This window comes from Lonchura striata, chromosome 8 (genome assembly GCF_046129695.1).
Source record: "Lonchura striata isolate bLonStr1 chromosome 8, bLonStr1.mat, whole genome shotgun sequence".
Lineage (NCBI taxonomy): Eukaryota > Metazoa > Chordata > Aves > Passeriformes > Estrildidae > Lonchura > Lonchura striata.
Genome location: NC_134610.1, coordinates 10336250 through 10357819, shown reverse-complemented (window position 1 = coordinate 10357819; position 21570 = coordinate 10336250). Strand labels below are relative to the sequence as shown.

General features: G+C 43.9%; 1 protein-coding gene across 1 annotated transcript in view; it reads left to right on the top strand.

The window, feature by feature from the left end:
- Positions 1–392: 392 nt before the first annotated feature.
- The window catches only part of LOC110468287 (kalirin), a 405960-nt gene continuing 384782 nt past the window's right edge, over positions 393–21570 (top strand). Inside the window, exon 1 of the mRNA XM_021526058.3 lies at positions 393–646. Within this exon, the coding sequence (XP_021381733.1) occupies positions 574–646 (73 nt within the window). The 5' untranslated portion in view covers positions 393–573. The remainder of the gene's footprint in view (positions 647–21570) is intronic.

The following is a 21570-nucleotide window of genomic DNA, read 5'->3' as shown; positions in this document are numbered from 1 at the left end:
TAGGGAATAAAACAAAAATTCCCTCCGGACCCTCGCCGGGCGTCCGTGCCCGCACCTGTGCCCGGCGCGCCCCGCCCGGGGCGGCCGCGCCCCGCAGAGCGGCTGCCCCGGCGGCGGGGGGCGCCGCAGCCTGCCCGGCCGGCGCCCGGCCTGGCTCAGGAAGCGCCGGCAGGGAAGCGGCGGGGGCGGCCGCCGGGGGCCGGGCCGGGCTGTCAGCGCGGCGAGGGGCAGCGGCGGCGGCGGGGGGAGCGGAGCGGAGCAGGTCGGAACAATAGCGGGTGGAGGGGAGGGGGCCGGCGGCGGCGGGGCTCGGCACCGGCACCCCGCCCCGGCCGCACCGCCCAGCGCAGCCCGGGGGCAGCGCAGCCCAGCCCCGGGGCAGCCGCCCCGCAGGCACCGCGGAAGGGATGATCCGAACGGCGCTCGGCTGGGCTCGCAGCTGAACGCGCCTCCATCCCTCCCTCCCTCCTCTTCTCCCTCCCTCTTTTTTTTTTCTCTCTCTCTCGGCTCTCCTCCTCCCTAACTCACTGGATATTACCAGCCGCCGGGCTCGCCGCCGCCTCTCCCCCAGCCATGAATCCCACCGAAGGGGCGGCGGAGGAAGGCGCTGTCCCTGACTCCGAGGTGGATGCTTTCTTCCGAACAGGTAGGGGAGCCGCGGGGAAGGGGCCAGGGCAGCGCGGGCCCTGCCTCCGCTGCGGGATGCGGGGCTGGCGGCTCCGGCGCGGGCACCGCCAGCAGCGGAGCCGCGGGGAGGGGAGAAGAGGGGATGGAGGGGGTCTCCGCCTGCCTCCTGGCTTTGTCCGCCACAGCCCCGCGGTGCGCCCGTGGCCCCGTCGCCCCTCCCGCCCCCGGGAGGATGCTACCGCAGGGCTGCGCTCCCACCGCCTCGGGAGAGGACCGGCCGGGCCCCCGCCCCAAGCAGGCACAAAAGCCCCACGGGGATGCTCGGAGAGAGCTGTCGCGTTGTCACCCCCGCGGGAAACAGCGCCGGCTGGGCCCCGCCGGGCCCCCGCCCCGGGCGGCGGCGGCCACCCGGGTACCGGCTGGTATTTGGAAGCGGAGCTGGCTGGCTGCCCCGCTCCAGCCGGGCGAAGCGCCGGGCGCTACCCCTGCCGCGCTCGGGTGGGCGGTGAGTGAGCGCAGAGGCGCTCTGGGCAGCGCTCTCCCGCAGCCCCGCTGCATCCCCCCGGTCGGGGATGCTGACCTCGCGGAGACCGGCTCGCTAAGTAGCTCAGGGCTGGGTGAGAGCCCTGTGTTTCCCGATTCAGAGGATGCTGAAGTGCAGCCAAAGTGTAGCTGGACTACAACAGAACGTAGGGAGCCGTTGCTAATGAAGCAGTGGTTAATTAAATTTTGTGGGCAATAGGTACGTGCTGGGGTCCCCACTGCAGCACTCGTTTGTCAGGTGGTGTTTGTGTGGGAGCCCCCAGCTCTGAAACATGGCTTTGCACAGGATGAGCATCTCAACTGAAGCAACTTGTGGTCTGCATGACACACCCCCTTTCTTCTCCCTCACTCCCTCCCCCATCAAAATCTTAAAAAAGTTTAATAGTCTTGGTAGATTTTAAATTAAAAATTATAAAGGATTAAGTACTTGTTTCATAAGGGGATTGACCCTTTTGGGCTAGGACTGACACTGCCACAGCTGTTTGTCAAGACTGCTTTTCAGCTGTTTTCCTTCTTCTACCTGCTCATTAGCTACACACAATGCTTTGAGCTCCAGTTACAAAAAAAGTCATTATGTAATCACCAAAACTTTAAAGAAGTAAAATCCTAAAGGCCTGCAGCAGCTCCCTGCTATGGTAGACTGCACCCCATTTATGTGAAAACCCTTTGATCTAGTGAATAAGCATAATAAGGTCTGCCTGTGTGTATCTTATGATCCACAAGTCATTAAGCCATAGGATGTTTGCCTGTTGATAACCTACCTAGTTACAAGATAATTTCCTAAGTCCCAACAATGACAGATTTGTTAGAAAAAAGAAAAGAAAAACAACCCATCAATTTTCCTTTTAAAAGGAACGTGTTAATTAAGGTTCCTCCCTACCTTTTCACTCTCTCCCCTCCTTCACCCAAAGCTGAATCATTTCTCTGTGACACTGCCTTCTCAATGTAAGCACATTAGCAGAATTGAATTTGAAGAGAGTCAAATCTGTCTAGTTTATAAAAAAAAAAGTATTCTTAAATGAGGGGAAAGCACATGGAACCATGTGGCTAGACATTTCTCCCAAGCTGCCTTCTGCACCTTAAATTTCACCAGTAGATCTGTGAATACACTTGTAAGCTGCATTATACATTTAGCCCCAAGATTTCAGAGAATCTCTTAACACTTCTGTTTCTTGAGGAAACAACATCGCAGGAACCTGGGCTTAGGAGAGGTGCCTAGGTCCTCTCCTTGCCCTGAAGCATGTATGCATAGGCCATCCTTGATGGTTGTCTCCTTCACCTTAAGTTTCATCGAAGAAGTTGGCAAAATAATTGTTTCTGCATCGTTACATCTTTTGTCCAAAATGATGATGTGGGGAAAAAAAAAACCCAAACCCTAGACTATTAGTAATTAATTTTGGCTGTCTGCTGGCAACATCCCTGAGAAATGGGGAGACAAGCAGAGGTATGACTTGTGTGAATGACAGTGTTGGTTCTCTGTGTTGTTTGGGTCCCCTTTACTTGTGGCTTTGTGCACTGCTGTTGTGCTGTGTGAAGTTCGGTTCCGTAGATGGTGGAGAGAACAGCTGATGTGCAGCTTGGGAGAACAATCGTAGCCAGGGCACAACTGACTCCCACACCTCTCAGGCTGACAATAGCAATCCTGTGAGTAAGGACTGTGAAATGGGGTCTGATGTGTAATAGCTACAGAGACCTGCATTGACTTAGCGTTCTTTTTCCCTTGATAATAGATTTGTTTCTATACCTTATCCTGATTTGTGTTCTGGATTTGTAAAGCATAACCATTGTCTTACATGCTCACATCAAATAAAAAAATTACTGTATATGATTTAAAGATTAACTGCTATGATAACCCAAGCTTACACTGAACAGCCTAAACTCTACCCAAATTCACAATTACCACATGGAAAAGCATGAACTCACCATTTGTTAAAAAAAAAAAAAACAACAAAACAGAATCGAAACAACTAAAGCTCTCTCTGAGGCTTTTAGCAGCCAGCTGGGCTTTGCACTGAGCCGGGAGGATCGATAGGCTGCTCCCTGCTACCGGCAGAGGAGGCTGATGCTGGGAGTGGCGCCGCGCACACAGCAGCTTCCCCAGCAGCACCCGAACACTCGAGGTGCCCATCACTTATCAGCGGGGACACCTGAGCTAGCAGCTTTCTGAGCTGTACCTGGAAAGGCAAACGGAAGAAATTAACATGAATTGATAAAGGAAGGTCTGTTCTGGTGTTTATACTGATGAGAACTAGGTATAACTTTTAAGCAAAGGGTGGATTTAACAACTGTGTAGTTGATGCGGCAGTCAGTTAAAACATCCCTGAAGTTAGACAGGAAAGGAACTATTATAATTTTCACCATCTGATAAATGCAGTAAGAAATTCGGGAATACTCTTTTAGAGAATCAATCCCATGTAATTGGGATGAAAATTAGCGGGCAGAGGGACATGAAGGGCAGAAATTATTATTGCCATCTCCAGCTCTGATTACTAGGATAACACCATCTGCTGAATTGTAGCAGCAATTTCTGCAAGACGTCTATCACTTCTGTTTGAGTGAAAACCCGAATCTCTGCCTAGGTATTCCTTACTAAGTTTCTTAAGTCTGGTTTTTTGACAGGTAAAATATGACCAGGTTCTCTGGAATTCTTAGTAGTCTGTAATAAATGTGTACCTAAACTTTTTTATTGGGTGGAATGGAATCCAAATACTTACAGTTTCAAAAATAAACTAAGTCATTTTTAAAGTGTACAAATAAGAGATATCCCTTGAATACAGACACACAGAGAAATCTGTAGCTTCCTGCTTAAGCTGCAGTAATTTCTGCAGTGTGTTTTGGATACAGGGTTGAAACACGTAAGGAAATTCTTTACCAAATTTTAAATATTTATTGAGGCCAGTGACAGAACAATTTAGCAAACTACCAATTACTAGCAGAAGTAGTCATCAATATTTCTCATGTGCTAGCAGGTACTGTTTTATTTTCTAATTTATTTTTATGGCACTTAAATATAACATTGATTATATCTGATATGAAGACGCCAACTTTCTCATTGATACTTCCTCTGAGTGAGTTGAAAATTGATGTTATTCCATCTCCTTTGGATGCGATGAATTATTCTGTTTGCTCTCTGCTTTTCAGCCAGCTATACTTCTAGTGTTGTTCATTGTGCTCAAGTGACTGGCAGTTCTGCTATTAAATAACTTTAAAATGATTGGCATTGGCCAGGCTGTTTGATCAAAAGATATGCTTGAAATGATGTCAGCAGAAAAGTGCTCCTTGAGGTTGATGGACTCAAGTGTCTCCTTGTAGAGCAGGTAAATTGATTCAATTGTGTTGTCACTGGGGTGAGATGTTTATGTGATTCCTGGCTTCTTTACTTTGAGACTTTATAATTCATAAGGCCTGGTCTGGTAATGTGTGCTGTTAAAGAGGCTCTGTTGCAGAAAAGCCTGTCAGGTCTGTCCTACCATTCAGAAAGCTCTTGTGTTCTTTGAGGTGTTGCCTTTGATCAAAATCTGTACCATGCTCTGGAGACTTTGACCTCTGACCCTGTCAGGAATATGAGTTTTGTTGTTTTCTTTCTTTATTGTCTGGTGTAGGTAGTTTTTATTTTTTCATGTGATTGACATAGGGGAGGAGTTGCTGTTTTACTAGAGGTGGGGACCCAGGTTTCCCCAGACCTCCCCAGTGCATGGGGAAGGCTGTGTGGCTCCGCCCTGTGATTGTCCCATCTCTTCCACTTCGGGACTCGGGCAGATCTGCTAGTTCAGGAGCTTTCATGTAGACATGGGAAAGGACACATAGGTGACTCAAGAGGTCTTGGTGGGAATAACTGTCCTCTTCCCTCTCTTGCCATGCAGATGCTGCTAAGAAATGGGGCAGAAACTGCTGGATTGTGGGGTCTTGTGTCAAAAAAGGAGGATTTTTTTTTGTCTGATGCTGGAAGGGGGCAATTTAAATGAATAATTTATGTTCAGAGGAGCATTTCTTTCCCATACTGCTTCCTTCCTTCTCACACAGAAGTATGTACAGGGCAACAGGGATGATATCTGATAGCTATTTACAATGTGTTTATTCTGGATGAGATTGCATCGTGTTATAGGCCAGTAGGAAGATACTTATTCTATTTGATATTAATTCAATTAATGTTGAACATCTTTACTTCCAGAGGAAGGGACCTTTCACACCTAGGAGCTCATCTGTGCTGAAGTTCCCAATCCTTGAATTCTGGGCCAAGGTGCAATAGGAATATAAGCTTTAAACACAGACATCAGTAAAGTTCACAGGCACTGTAATAAGGCATGATGTGGCACCTACAGAAGTTATGGGGGAGAACCTGTTGCCTACTCTGTGTTTTTGGGTTGGAACTCAGAAAGAAGAAAAGTATAATCCTGTAGTCATCACAAAAGAGGAACCCTCCTGGTGGGTGTGTAGACCATTTCACATGTGGACTTAGATGGCCATGTGAGTTTTGGAATGATGAGTGGCTTGGATACAAGTGAGCATCCAACCTGGCCAGGCAAATATAACTATCACTCTTTCCTACCACCTGCCTCCTATACTGCATTTTATCAAGTCTCTTAATAATAACCTGCTGGGGAAACATGAGGTTTGAAAAATGGGAATGGCTTTGATGGGTTTGGTGGGTTTTCTTTGCTGTAATTTCCAGGCACACCCCCACATTAAGAGCCTTTTAGGGAGTCCTTTGGCTGCACAGGTGCTCTGGGCCTCTTGAAGGTTGGGAATGAAGTATTCTGTTGTTTCAGCTGCTGTGACCTTATGGTCTCTGGAAAGGCTGATTATGGATGTAGAGCAGCTTTATTGCTCCATGGTGACATGTACCATACAGTACCCAGTGGCATTTTAAGTACTTCATAGTTACATCAAAGAAAATACTTACAGAGTATTAGGCCTTATAAACCCATAGTGCTGTGCCTTTTACAGCTGGAACTTAAAGTCATGAAACGACTTAGAGGTATTTGTGCTTTTGTTTGATTTGGACTGGTGTCCTGCTTTTAATATTTCTTTGGATAAACAACTCCTGTTTTACAGCCTTGCATGGCTCACACACCCTGTGTTTAACTGAAGGGACTCTGCCTCTTGGGGAATTTTGCCTAGAGAATCTGGCAAGAATAACAGGGAATATTCCAATACATGTTTTACAAAAGAGAGCTGGATATGAAAAGAGAAGTCAAATATGATTGTCTGAATGGAGAGCCTTAAAGTGTAAAGGACTGTAAAAAAAAGAATTAATAATATTTTGAATTATTTCTTTCCCACTTGCTTCTAGGATGGATTGTGTTACTGCTGTACAGATCCAGAGAATTTCAGAGGAATTGCTTGGGAGTTTTCACAGATGTAACTGAAAACAGAACTTGGCCCAGGCACTGCAGTGGCAATAATAAATCTAGGTTTAAGTCAGTCACCTGTGTGATATGTGGCCTGCAGTGTGTTGAAATGGGATTTAGAGCATTTTGTGCTAGGAATGGAGTAGCATTTCAGCAAAATATCTAAGTTTTCATGTTGATTTCATATTTGGTTCAGTATGATCCTTGTGTTTGAATCTAGGGCAAAGACTTTGTTTATAAGTCATTGTGAAAGTCATTAACCTATGTGATTACTGTAGATTCACATTAGTTTCAGCTGTTTTTAATTTATTTTATTTTGAACTGTTCAGTGAACATTCAAAGTGATATACTGAAACTATGCATGTTCACTGCCAAAGTGTTAAATATAATTTTAAAGATTTGCTGAAGTTTAAGCAATTTCTGTTACTTAATCAAGGGCTTAGAAGATAATTCTGTTTCTACTTTTAAATATAAATATTCATTTTGTTTGCTCATTTTCATTAATGAGTGCCTGGAATAAATTGTGGTTTATTGGGATTCTTTGTCTCTTATCAACATGTAGCTTTCTTACTAAAATCTAGGAGTGTTTTTTGTTTCTTTCAAATTGCACAAAATGAAAACGTTCAGGTACATAGGTCTAATTTGTTGCACTTCTATTTCAAGGCAACAAATCACCTTTAAAACTAAAAATGAAATTCCTTTTTTAATTACCCTAATTATATAAACCAGCATTTCAGCTTCACTGATGGAACAAAACTACCATAATTAGGCAGACTGTAGTTTTTAGTGTAAGGTCACATCATGCTTTGCTGAGAATAATAAGAGGAAATGATCTTCAATTTAACATCTTGGTGACTGGCAGACCAGCTGCTCTGGTCATTTCTTTTAGTGAAGTGGCCTTGAGAAAAAGGGTGAATGTATGCTGTTTGTAAGAGAAATCAAATTAACCTTGTTACATAATTAGTACCCATGTAGATACAGTAGAGTTTTCACGTTTTTAAAATACATTTTTTGGGTGGGGGGAAGGTAGTTTTGGTGTGTGGAATTAGCTGTGCTGAAGTGGTAGGAGACATGCCTTATCTTTAAAATGGTAATAATAAAACCATAACAAGAGAAAATTTGACTCCAAGATGTTGCTCTCTTCTGGGGATAATGACCCTTTCTTTGCCAGGTGACTGCCTGGTGAAGCAGTAAAGGCAGCAGGTCAGGCACGCTCCAGTGCAACTGCCATAGAAAGGGCAGTAGTTGGCCCGGGTTGGTTTGTTACCTGAAATCAGAAAATATCTATGTCTCTCTCTATATGTATATATCTCAAAAAGTGCTTTGTATAGGTTCCCTGGTAATATCGGTGCTGCTGGCATGGTTCCTGGCTCCTGGAGCGTACCCTGGTGCTCCCGCTGTTTTAGTGGCAACTGGCAGCCTACTTTGGGAGCAGCATGGTCAGCTGGAAACAATAGTGTCTGATTCTTGTTTGTCAGCAGGGACAATAGCCCTGCTGATGGGCTTCGGTGCAGGAGAGGGGGCTTCCTTTGTGTGGCAGTGCGGGCATGGCAGATGGCTAATTGGACATGATAAACCACGGGGGCAATGGGGGAGAAAAAGGAGATCTGCAGGGATTAGCGGCTTGTATCGCCCACACTACGGAAAAAATATATATTTTAAAGATGTCATCAACTTTAGTGCTTTGCCATGAATATATCATTCAGTAATGAAGAAGGAGGACATCCCAAGTAAAGTATTTCCTCGGTTGATGTGAAGCCTGCTTTATTAGCAGGGAACAAATCCTGTTACTGTATGGGAAGGTAGGTGAATGCATGGCCCCCAAAGGTGCTGGCGTGGCACTTAGGAAAATTAGCAGTGCATATTTTTCATTAGTCTTGTAAGTCAATGTCAGACTGTTGTGCCAAACAGCATCCAAACTGAACACAAAGAGCTTTACCAGCTGTGGGTGTCTGGAGTGGAATGTTATGATCTGCCATAGCTTGATGTGATAAGAAGAGATGCTCCGCAGTGTTGGAGCACTGAAAAGCTAAGCTGATTATCAAAGATGGAATTTATTTATTTAAATATATTTTCTTGGTCTTATTAGAGTATGCACTATAAAGCCAGAGCCTGAGACCCTTGTGCAAACAAACTTTTGCTTATTTAAAACGGTTTAGTGAAAAATCAGAACTAAAGCCTTGAGGTTAGCTCTGTAAAAATTACCAAAGCTGGACATCTGTCCTATGAGGAAAGGCTGAGAGAGCTGGAAAAGAGAAGATTCAGAAAAGGATCAGTTGCAATAAGACAGGAAGCATCATTTTTAAAGTAAAAGAGAGTAAGTTCAGAGTAGAGATAAGGAAGACTTTTTTATGATGAGGATGATAAAACTCTCAAATTTTTTGCCGAGAGAAGTTGTGGATGCTCTATCCCTGGATGCCTAGATGGAACTCTGAGTAACTTGAGGCAGTCGAAGATGTTCCTGCTTGTGGCAGAGGTGTTTGACTAGATGACCTTTAAAGGGCCCTTTCAAGCCAAACTCTGATTCTAAAGTTCCCAGGCAGATTTTGGTATGAGATGTGTAGGCTTAGCTGATGGCTTCAGCAGCTTCAGGCTGTGGGCTGTGAGCCCAAAGCTGTGTCCACAGCCTGGCAGCAGAAATCAGAAGTTCATCCTAATAATTGGATTAATTTTAGTTATTTTTTTCCTCTTGCTGCCCTCTCCCTCTCCCTCTCCCCGAGTTAAATCACTCTGGGAGTAACTCCACAGAGGCGCTGTAGGAAGTAAGGCTGAAAGGGGGGGTCACAAGTGTTTGGTGGCTGCTGCAGTGAGCAGCAGTCAAGTCATTGCTGGCTGTAATTCCCTGTTCTGTAAAATGGTATCAAGTGCCTAGAATACTTTGCTATTTTAGTGTCTCTCATAATAATAATGTTATGGCATATAACAGATACATTTAAATTGTAGTAAAAATAAATCTGCAAGAGGTTAAAAATAATAGCTAGCGAGAAATATGCAGTTCTCCGTGGAAGCAGATTTACTTTCTGTGGAAATATCTGGACTGTGTTTCTCTTCGACTGTTTACTACTGTCTTTTCCCACGGGACAAGTTTAGTGGAGACTCCAGATGAAAACTTTCAGTTGCCTTTGGTTTTCTGCAGGCCATTCAAGTGTTGTACCTGTCAGTCTGCACAGCTTTTGAAGCTGTAGGTGCTTGAAAACATTCAAAAGATTCTGAGTGAATGCAATAAAACATCCAGCTGGGTTGTCCTCCTGTAGGACCTATGATATTGTCATAATATATGATGGTCCTCTACCAGGGTTTGTTATTTGTATTGCTGTCGCAGTCACTGATTAGTTCCTTCTGAAGCAGATCCTGCATGAACACTGAACAAAAAGATGATCCTTGCCATTGTATGCTTATGACAAAAGCTGTCAAGTAGACTGTGATTTCATTTAACCAAAGATTCATGTTTTGCTTTTGTTTTTAAACATGTCTGAAGGACAAGTCTGAGGAGTTACAGAGTCAAGCACTGGGTGTAGAGCAGAAGAAATGGATAACAAAAAGGTACAACAGAAACATAGGGAAGAAATGAGAAAACTTTAGGGAAAGCATGGAAAAATGCCATAGTTACCTAACAGAGCACTTCAGAGCTGGAGGGCACTTGGCTGAGAAAGGGATCACAGCCTGCATCCTCTGTGGAAAGGAAGCAAATGTCAGTGTGGGGAAGGTCAGAAGCCAGAGGAAATCACAGGAATGAGACTGTAAGAGGTTTGATTGGAGTTGTAGCTTTTGGGATATAGAAAGCCAAAGGTAGGTTTTCTGACACAGTAGAGAAAAAACAGCAAGATTGCCTGGGTACATAGTGAAAGGAAGGAACACACAAAGCCTGTGTATGTTCCATGCTCAGACTGGGTAAGGCAGCCATAAGAACTATGACAAAGCACAGGAAAAGTAGCAAGATTTTCTCTTCTAGGTGTCCCTTACCATTAAAGACTGTTATTATCACACTGCAGTCTTTTAATAGCGGTGCACCAGATGCCTGCCTTGCTTTGATGCTGTGAAGAGAAGGCATTTCCATATGAAGACACAGTGCCAAAATCCTTGCATGTTCTGCTTCATGTTTAATGCCTCTTTTTCACAGAAACATGTCATGGAGAGCCGACCTCCTTGGATCTGACTGCCACTCTGTTGGCAGCAATTTAACTTTCCTGCTCTGCTTTTCTGTGCCGAGGTCGAGAGTTTAGGAGTGATGCTAATTGAGTCAGTCTGAAGCATTCAGATAAATTTAGTCTGAAGGAGAAACTCAGGCCTACCGGGTAAAATAGAAATGATCTTGTGAGCTTGAAGGACTTATATCTAAGGTGTGCGAATCTCCTGTTAACAGCTTGCTCCCATTCAACTCAGTCGGGCTCAGAAGTGTGCTGGACTGTTAAATAGGCCAGCTACCTCTTACATATTCCTGCTAGTCTGTAATCTGTCTGCTGCTTCAGGTTATTTGTCAAATCCCTAATGAGACTCTCTTGAACTATTTGAGCCAGGAGAAAGTTTTTAAGAGTGTCTTGGTTTAGAACACCTCTGATGCTAAAACTGGAGGGAAAACCCTGTTGATTGGATGAGCTTAAATCAACTGAAACTGACCCATGTGGTAATAGGAGTTTGTAAAAATAACACTTCCCAGCATATAAGTCTTTATAATAGGTTTTTTTTTTGGTTTTTTTTTTTTTTTTGGTAAAGCTGAGTGTCTTCATTATTGAGCTGTGCAGTAAGATGTTACTGGAAGCTTAGACCTGGTTGCTGTAATTGGGATTGATTTCAGTGTTTGTTCCAGCTTCAGCTCCATCATGATGTTTCAGCCTGGGGGCCTTATGATGATCATTTGCAATAGTTCAAACCCAGTGACTGGTAGGTTCTTTCTCAGGTAGACAGAGGGCAAGTTTCTACAGCATCCACCTCCAAAATCAAGAGGTGCTTGACATACAGCAGGGTGAACAATAATTTCTTTGCTTGGCTCAGCCTGTATGCAGTGGTAACGGAGATAACAGTAATTAGAAATAATACACAGAATTAGTACAGCATTTCAGAACACTCTTGAGTTTTGCAATCTTTGTGTAAAATAGGGAGTCTCATCTACCAAAAAGGGAAAGTCAGGCACAAAGCTGCAGTACGTGGTTTTCATGATATTGTATGGACTTGGTGCCTGTGTTCTTGGGAAACTCATGTCTTGGTGGTGGAGCAAACCCTGACAAAGCACTGAATGGCTTCACCTTCTGTTGGCAGGACATAGGCCAGGAAAAGCACACCAATTCCTTTTTACTGTAGGGTTTTCAAAAGTTCATGCTGAAGTGACAGGTGAAATCAGAGGGGTATGAAAACTCTCATCTCTTCTTGAACCATTTGGTATGGGTTCCTGTATATAGATGCAGGTGACCTACTTCAGACAGATTGTACTTCTTGCCTTAGTCCTGGAAATGAGATTAACACACCTTACCTATGTCCACACCAAGAAGTCAAATGGTCTTAAGATTTTTATGACACTTGGCCCTAGTTTTAAATATATGTAGGTCAGAGCCACAGCTGGTGTAAGAGATGGCCCAGTGCCAGCGACAGCAGAGGAGCTACAGTAATTGACACAGGCAGAAATTTTGGCCTGTGTTCAAACAACAGACTTGTGTGGGGATAGACCAAAGAAGACTGGTAGCAGAGTAAGGATATTTCCAGGTTAATGTGTTAAGACAGCCACATGATTTTGCTCATCACCATGGTACCCAAATGTTGACAGAAGAAGGCAATTGGGCTCTGGGTCCATTCTGCTCACTGTTTGGTAAGGTCCCTGTGCCTTTTTGGTAATGAGGTGCTGCTGTGAATGTTGCATCTATTAAATACTAAATGTAAGGGAAATGTAATGACATGCAATTAAAAAGTTCCACCTACCTACAAATGCTTTGCTTTCTAGTCCAGGTTTGCTAGTACATTCTATATTTCCCAGAGATGTCTCCATGAAGAGAGAGCTTTCAGGAGCCATTTACAGCTCTCATCCTGCTTTGTGGCTGTTTACAAGTGCCAGGTTCCTTTTTGCTGCAGAGTTACCCACTCTACAATAGAGTTTGGTGCTGGGGATGTCTTGTATGAGCAGGTTAGTTACTTGGGGCACAGGAAGGTACCTCCTGACTAGTTCTGCACAGACGAGTTTAATAGAGCTATAACTACAGTATATGATTTCCTTTTCTTGGGCTCGTTTTTCCTTCTACATTTTCCTCTTGGACTATATCTAGCAAATGTAGGAGGTGTGTGTTGCTATTCTAAATGTTTGCTTCATGTGGCATTGTCCAGGGCAGAATAAATACCTGTGGCCTTCTGAAGAGAACTGACTGCACATCCCACCTGTTTGCCCAGTAGTATTCTCTATGTAACACGTGAATGAGACAACTGCAGAGACTTCTAATTAGGTGCTACTCTAGAGAGTAGTTTTCACGCTGACCAACAGAAAGTCACATTGCCTCTTCCTTTGGGAATATAGACAAAGGAAAGTTTCCTCTTTGGAAGTTATCTGTAGGGAGAGAAGCTGTGTGAGATATAGCACAGGCAGTGAACCCCAGTCTGAGGCCTGTATAGATTGATGTGGGAGTTCTATTCCCCCTGTAAATGCCTCTAGTGGGTTGACCTTGGCTGGAGTCCATCAAGCCACTCTGTCACTCTCCTCTTCAGGCTAGGGGGAAGAAGATAAGATGGAAAAAACCCCTCACAGATCAAGATAAAGTCAGCTTGATAAATAAAAAGCAAAGTTTAAACATGGAAGCAAAGGAAAACCAAATGTTTTAATGTCTTCTTCCTATAAGCAGGCAACATACACCAATTCGCAGGAAGCAGGGCTTCAGTGTGCATAATGGTTGCTCCAGAAGACAAGAGTTGTAAATATCAAATTCCTCCCTTTCCTTCTTTCTCTTAGCTTTTATTGCTGAGCAGACATGATACAGTATAGAATATCCCTTTGGTTTGTCCTGGCTATGTCCCTTCTCAAGCCTGCTGGTGAGGGAGGGAATGTGAGAGAGACAGTGTTGGTGCTGTGAGCACTGCTCAGCAGTAGCCAAAACACTGATGTATTATCAACACCTTTCTAGCTACCAGTGCAAAGCACAGCACTGTGAGGGCTGCCATGAGCTGGCAGTGTGCCCAGGTAGCCAAGGAAGTCGGTGGTATCCTGGCTTGTGTTAGAAATAGCATGGCCAGTGTAGGTGCACAGTTTGTGGTGAGTGGGAGTGGGGCTGTGGCCCAGCCTCATCCCCAGTGGGCTCAGCTGTGAGCAGCAGGTGAGCAGCACTGACAGCAATGAGCCATGGAGTGCCCAGGGGCACTGAGCAACCACCAAAGGGAGCAGAGGGCACACAGGTGCCGTGCATGAACATGAGGGTATAAAAGGTTGGGCTAAAGAACAAGAAGGGCAGATGCTTGAAGCATTCTGAAGTGGTCTGGTGTTACTCTGTGTGGGTTGAAACTTTCTGAAATTGTATGATGATACTCTGTGTATTGTGGCCATCTCGACTCCGATGTGTGCTGTGACAGCCAGCAGGACCAGGGAAGAGATCAATGTCCTGTACTTCACACTGGTGAGGCACCTTGAATCTTGTGTTTAGTTTTGTGCTCCTCAAGACAAGAAGTAGCAAATCCATGCCCTGGCTCTGCTTTCTAGATGTCTCCAATTAGTTGTACTGAATGAGAGAGTGCTGTGGGAGGAGTCTGTCACTCCTTTTCCTGTTGTGCTCTGGGGATGTGCAGTGACCTCTGTTTGCACATGAAGTAGGTGATGGTCAAATGGTCGAGGCAGAGACTTTATACAGTTTAAACTGAAAATCTTGAAACTAATAGGATGGCATGGAGGGCAGACTAAATGTGCAAGCAGGATTAATGTTGTGGGTTTTGGTTTTTTTTTTTTTTTTCTCTTTTTAAAATCTGACATGCAACTTATGTTAGCAGCTGCAGCTAATAACTTCTGGAGAGATCTCTCTTGGCTCCCATTTTGCTCTTCCAGTCTCTGCATGTTCCCTGAGAAGTGTTCCAGGAACTGCATTTAAACCTCCCTAGACATTACTTTTCCTTTTGGTGTGAGGACACCTTGCAAACAGTGGCTCAAGCAGAAGCCTGAAGCAGTTAGATTCCAGAGGAAACCAACTGTAGCAATCTATTTTTAAAAGGTTATTTTGATGAATTGGATTTTTTGACCTGATCTGAACTGGTGTTAAGCACCCACGTGTTATATTGTTGCAGCCTGGACCCACAGGAGCAGTCATGTATGCTGTTCTGCCACTGCAATCCTATTTGCTTGCTGTGTCAGACAGTACCAAATTATTCTCTCCATTCTCAGTCCCACTTGTCCTGTGTGTCAGTAGTGGAAAGTTGTAGATCTTTTGCTGAGGAAAATAAAACTTGTTACATTGCAGTTTCTTGGCTGTCCTGTTTCCCTTCAGTCACTGGGAGTTGGGGGTTGGGTCTGTCGTATTTTATAAAACATTATTATGCTTATTTTAACTATTTTTAAAACATTATTTTAAAATCCTCTATGACCAAAGATTTTATGCAAGAATTTACATAAGATTCATCCTTAATTTTGTTATAGAGTTACAGATACAGGTACTATATTAAGACCTTAAAACTCCAAATATCCAGACCTCTCAACTACAGTGAATGAAACTTGAACAATCTTGATCCAGAAAGCCAGGGGCTCTTGCAGCATCAGTCCCTGATGCCTTGTCTGGACAGGTCTTTGCAAAGCTCCTCTTAACATCCATGGCACAGGAGCTTTACAGTGGGATTTTGGCGGGCACCAGCCTGGGCTTGTACTTCCTTGTAGGAGGCATTCAGCATGTAGGAGTGAATATAAACCTCGTATTCAGTCTCTTGAAACTGTCTCAGTATTTCTGTTGTATAATTCTACACAATATTTCTATTGTGCTGAAGTAACTTGAGTTGATTCTCAATCCAGGAGCAAGTGGAAAGTTGTAATGGATGGCTTTGGATTAGGCATGGATGCTCAAAAAAGCTAAGTGACACACTTTTACACATGGATAAGTAAATGAATATGTTAATTTATAAGTTTAGAACTTGTCATGGAGGTTTTTATCATACTGAAGTCCTGCTGAGACTCTGCTGACAAATGAGATTTTTAGACAGAAAGTCTCCATGGATGAGTAGGTGCTAATGGCTCTGTTGTTGGCACCCATCCATTTGAGCCCCTAAGTGGCACTTAGATATTAAGAAGTGCACTTTTTTTGAAGTTAAGGCTTGAGGTTCATGGTTTTGAAGCTGTTGGAGAAATAAGGCATTCCCTGAGCAATTTCTGGAAAGGAAGGCTGCATTTCTGTGTCTTGCCCAAATTCGTCTTACGGTAGCTATAGTCTGCTCTTTCTTTTCCACATTTCTACTCTGGTTATGCTTTGTAATGCTGGTGTGCATGAGTAGCTGCTGAATTTGACTGCATGAACTGCTGCATTTTCATTTTGAGAGGTGATTTGTATGTTTGACTCTTCCATATAGGGCATCATTGTGAAGATCATATTTTTAGCACCTCTGCTTGTCTTTGCACAATGTCCCTTGCTTGAGTCAAGGTAAAATAAACACAGTCTCTGGCAGCTGTGTCAGGAACAGTACATGCAGACACCATGTCCAGGCACCCCATCCTTCCCGGCTGCTACCAGAGCCGTCCGGGAACACACGGGCTTCCCCTGCGTCACGGCCCAGCCTCTGTGCCTAAAGGAAACCTCCTTGGGTCTTCAGCTCTTCCTGTCCAGCTGCACATGGGTCCAGCACGTCACAGCTCATTGTTTCAGATCTCAAAGTGCACTGCGCTCTGCGGCACGAGAGGAGCTGGGAAATGTTATTTTACTATGATGGTTATTGTTATTAGAGAACTCAATAAATGGTTAAGCACCGTATGTTGGGCAGACAGAGCTTCCTTGCTTATGCTGATTGATAGAGGCTTGTGAGAGAACACCTGCTATGAAAAAAAGGGGAAAGGCAGGCACTGATTGTCTCCAGCATCCCAAATCAACAGGTGCTTTTTCTGGTGCTAACTAGAATTGAGTTTCCTATATCTCAGCTCTCGCCTGTGTTTTGTGTATCATGTTCTTATAGGGTTAAATTAGGATGCAGCAGCCAATTTGCAAGCTCTTCTGACAAGAGCTCTTGAGCTTCTGCATCTGTAACTTTCCTGAGGCTCCCCAAGGAAAAGTCTGGCATGCTTTATCTGACAGATAGCTCAATTGATGGTTCTAAAGGTTAACTTTCCTGGTGTCAGTGCATCTAGGTGCAGCCAGAAATGCTCATCCTAAAGTTGTGGGTATCCCCAAGTTCCATTTATAAGAATTCTATCACATTTGCAATAGGAATGTCTCAGCAGTAAGGCAGTAAGTGGGCATAAACTGGTAAGGAGTACAGCATCCCTGTAAGGTCAAACAGTTGTGCCTTTTTTGAGTGAGAGCTATAATATGGAGAGGGGAATCCAGGCTTCTAATTTTATGCATCTCACCTCTTCTGATCTATGCCAGACCAGAAGGTTCCTCAGTTATTCTTGTTCATCTTAAATATCAGTTATCCCCTTGCTGTGAAAACAGATCCATTGCAGAATAAGGAAATTTTTTTTCTTTTGCCTTAGAGTAATCCTAAGTGAAAAGATTGCTGCTGTGAAAAGTAAAGCTCTTGGTGTTCTTGTTCTGTGTTCCTCTTGTCATCATTAAAGCTTCTTGTGTTAGACCATGAGCAGCCCACATCATCACTGGCTTTCCCTGCTGCTGGAGCCTGCAGTGAGACAGTAATCCTGCATTTACCATCACAGTGTCTTCACATACAGTGTGATTTTACAAATGTAATATTATGTTTCTCCACAGGAACAAGAGCAACAACAAGCCAGCTAAACAGCAGTGTTAGCAGAAGTAAGCAAGTTTTGTGCCATCTGACAGTGCTGGACAAACAGCAAGCTAGCTTTTGCTGTGTAATACCAAGGCTGTAGATAAGTTTAGAGGATAATGTAAAATTCTGTAGATGAAGAGCCTACTTCTGCTCTGGCCTACTGGATGACACTAGGGAATTAGTGTTGCTTTGTGCCTCAGTTTCCCTCTGAGTGTTGGGTAATTGGCTGTGAATAAAAAGCTCTGTAAAATAATAACACTTAAAGCAGTGCATATAACAGTTACAAACACAGAACACTGTTATCATCTCCACTCCCTAAATGTGAGAAACTGAGGCAGAAAATGGTTTGCCGAAAGCTATGGATGTAGCTAGGGCAGGAGTCCTCATTAGACCTCTGGAGCTGGGGGCTGCCTGCCCAGCCTGCAGGCTTCGTGCTGCTCATGGCCCTCCTGCCCCTGCCACCGAGCACTGCAGCCTTGGGGGAATGCACAGCACTTCAGTGGGGACAACAGATTAGGCTCATTCCTTTCACTGGTTCTGCTGAGTGAATTGGAAAAGTAATGAAATGGGTTTTTATCTAGGAAAAAGGTTTGAGAGCCCTCTGTTTTTAACAGTCATCTGCTAAATAGTGCAAAGTATATGGGACAGCATTGTCCTAATTAGTTTTCTGTCAAAAATTAACAGCCCTTGAGTTCAGTAGGAATAGATTTAGGCCAATATAATGTCTTTGAAAAATTCACAGGACTTTTTGAATATGAGTTTGAAGCTTCAGCATCATGGAACCTCCTCTGAGCAGAGCTTTACTCTTCATATAAAACATTCTCCCGCTTTAAAAGCCTGTGTCTTAGTGTAATTTGAATCCATCTCATTTTAGGGTATATATTTAGTATCCAGCTGATTTTTTCCCTCTAAAGTTCTTGGATAGCATGTCCACTAGGAAATCTCAGCATTGCCAAACCATTTAAAGACATTTGGAACTTCAATTACCTGCTGAACTCTTAAAAAGTAATTTGGTAATGAAAGCAGTGAATGCATTCTGCAGTGTTTGAGGATTGCTTACAGAGATAAAATGGTTTTGGCTGTAGGTCAGATAAATACTTTTATGATGAAGCATATGTACAACCAGTTTTTCTCCTTTTTTTTTTTTGAATCATTCTGAAGAGTCTAATCCTTCAGAATATCCCCCAAAAAATGTTTGGATTACTAGACCCTTTGTTCTTAAATGAAAGGAAACATTTAGTATTTTGCACCTAAGGAACATCTTTTATCATGATGTATTTTACAAAGCCAAATATTTTCAGTTTAACCAAACTTGTGTGAAACAAGAAAATGTAATTTCCCATGTTAGCCAGCAGTAGGACATGGTCTGACTCTCAAGTCAGGCTAGTAGCAGAGATTGCTGGAAGATGATATGGAATGGCATGCCTAGGTGAAAAACTTGGGTAACAGATTATTGGAGTCTTGCTATGTTTGACATTGGCTCAAATGTGATCATGGTCACAAATCTGGTGTGGGTGGACAAAAGAAGGGTGCAAAATTGTTTGTCTCCCACTCTGGGTTGCAGACTGTGTTTGCATATGAATCCGTTATGAGTTCTGCCCATGCCTGAGAAGCCAGACAAGGGCTCTGTTGTGTGTAACCACAGCCAGCATAGAGGAAAAGAAAGATCTGAACTGCCTTGCTACCATACAGGTAACACACAAAGTTTTTCTTGTGAGAGAGAAACTTCTCAGCTCTTCTAGTGTGCTTCCATTTTAAAATTAATATTTTTGGAGTTGGGTGGCTGAAATAAATACCCACATAGTTCTAGTTTGAGAGGTGATTGAATTAACTGTGGGATGCCTGTCTTGGTGTGTGGCTGTATAGTATTAAGAAGTTTATCCAAAAATGAAGAATTTAGTTGAAAAATGAAGACCATTAGTACAAGATTTTTTTCGGGGGGAGAAGGAGGGAGAGGTTAAGTTGTGATAATGGAATCTGAAGCTGAGTTTGAGTTTCCTGTGAATCATATCCTAACTTTTTACACTCTATAGTTTATCTGGGACACTGAATGTAGCCTCATTTACCTTTTTTTTTTTTCCTGAACTATAGCATCTACAGCTGTGGCCAGATGTGCTACTTGGCTTGCAGCTGAGCTGGTTCAGAGGCTTTGAACCCAAGCCAGGCTTAAAGTGCCTGGGCACTATCCCCACTTCTGGGGGTTGGTGTCTGCAAGCGTAGCTGCAAATGCAGTCCTTCTCTAACCTAAATCAGTCAAAATGATCTGGGTTAAAGAAAACCCTCCATGTTTTTAAATAGAAAGCCAACCTGGATCATTTTGACACAACCGGGTTAGGGAGTGACTGTGTGCAGATACAGTGACAGATTGGAGGGTCAGAACCCAGCTCTGCTGCAGCTGAAGCCTGACTGGGACTACAGGCCAAGTAACACTGGACTGTGAGAGTTCAGGAAGCTGCCCTGACTTTTGTCCTGTACAATAGTCTTGTTTGTAGGAAATAATGAAATAGGTAAAGGGAGAGAAATGCAACTGGTGCTTCCCAGTTTTAGCCTCTGATGGCTAATTTGCTGCCTGATGCCATCTATTGTAGATGCACATTCCTACCCAAGGGCCTGGTAGTGGCTGAGTTTTCCCTATAGGGTGTTTAGAGCAACTTTAAGGTTCTGCTAAACGTGCTTTCCTGGGCTGTAAGGAAGCTGCTACCCAGGCAGTATTTTCTGTATAACATCAGTAATTTTCAGATATTTATGTACATGAGTGACACACATGTAATCTTGACATGAGAGATGCTCTGTGGGATTTCACAACATTCTAAGTATGCTGATAAAAGGCAGACACAGCAAGACCTTTTGCAGAAACTGAATGAAAACATTCGAGATTTTAGTTCACAGAGGATAGTATGAAAATCTCTTGGGCAAGTTTGTAAGTGTGTGTGTGTTTGACATTGGACTTGACAGTGATCTCATTGATTTCTGCTGGGCTCAGACTCAATTACTTTGGTTGAACAACAGTGCATTTGAGAGTAGAGTTAGGCCTGCTGAAAGTATGGATGGTCTTCCTTTCCTCTTGGGGATCTTTTGGCAGTAGTTATGCAGGTCATGTCCACATGCTATGACCTGTCTGCACAAGCCACCTCTTTATCACTTGGCTTTCGATATTTCAGATAGCTTCACCTATGAAAAAGCATTTTCTCACCTTGTCTTCCCTCCCGAGAAGATACAATCCCCTTGTTCCCATTGCACATACACTGGATGCTGTAGTCCAGATCCTCACCAGGGCATTGTGCTTTTGCCATCATGTGGCTTGTTCTCTTTCAGTTTCTGGTGAAGGCAACAATAGGAGACTCCTGGTTTTGTGTGTAGACTCGTTCAGGAGAGTTGAGCATCCATATAAACAAACGGAGGGAGCCCTGGTGCGGTGAGGGGTGTAGTGCATGCTGGTGAAGGGACATGGCTGGACCATCAGATGGGGTGCTCCCTAAACACCAAGGCCCATGGGAGTGACTTCACTAGTCCCATCTGGTGTGTGTTGCAGGTGTGTTGATGATGACTTGTGACAGCTTCATGTCCTGTAGCGTAGCTCTCAGGCTCACAACAACCAGAAAGAAAAGACTTTCACTTGTTAGTGATTATTTCCAAATGCACTCACAGCACAACGCAGTATTTCCTCCAGCTGTCTGAGGCGAAGACTTGACCTCTCCTTGTTTCACCTCCTGTGACATTTACCCATAACAAACAGGCCTAAATGCTGCAGAATGTTTTTCTGGGTCATTGAAAGCATTGTCCTTCAAAGAACAAACACAGCATCTTTCATCTTAGCCCATTAGCTTGTTTCACTTTTAAACCCAGTCATTCTGGGGCCTCGAGGGGAAGCCATATGAGGTGTTTGGACAATACTCTCAGCACATGGTGTGACTCTTGGGGATGGTGCTCAGGGCCAGGGCATGGCCTTGATGATCCTTATGGGTCCATCCCATCTCAGCTTATTCTGTGGTTCTGTCAATAGGCTTTATTCATATGGGAGAAATGAATTGATTCATACTGGAAGCACACTTCCTCATGCACACACTCCCACAGGGCTGTAGCATGAGGCAACAGCCATGAGTCCAACCCATGACTGGCCCACACAGGGGCAGCTCCTGTGCTGAGGGTGGGGTACAAAATCCCACAGCAG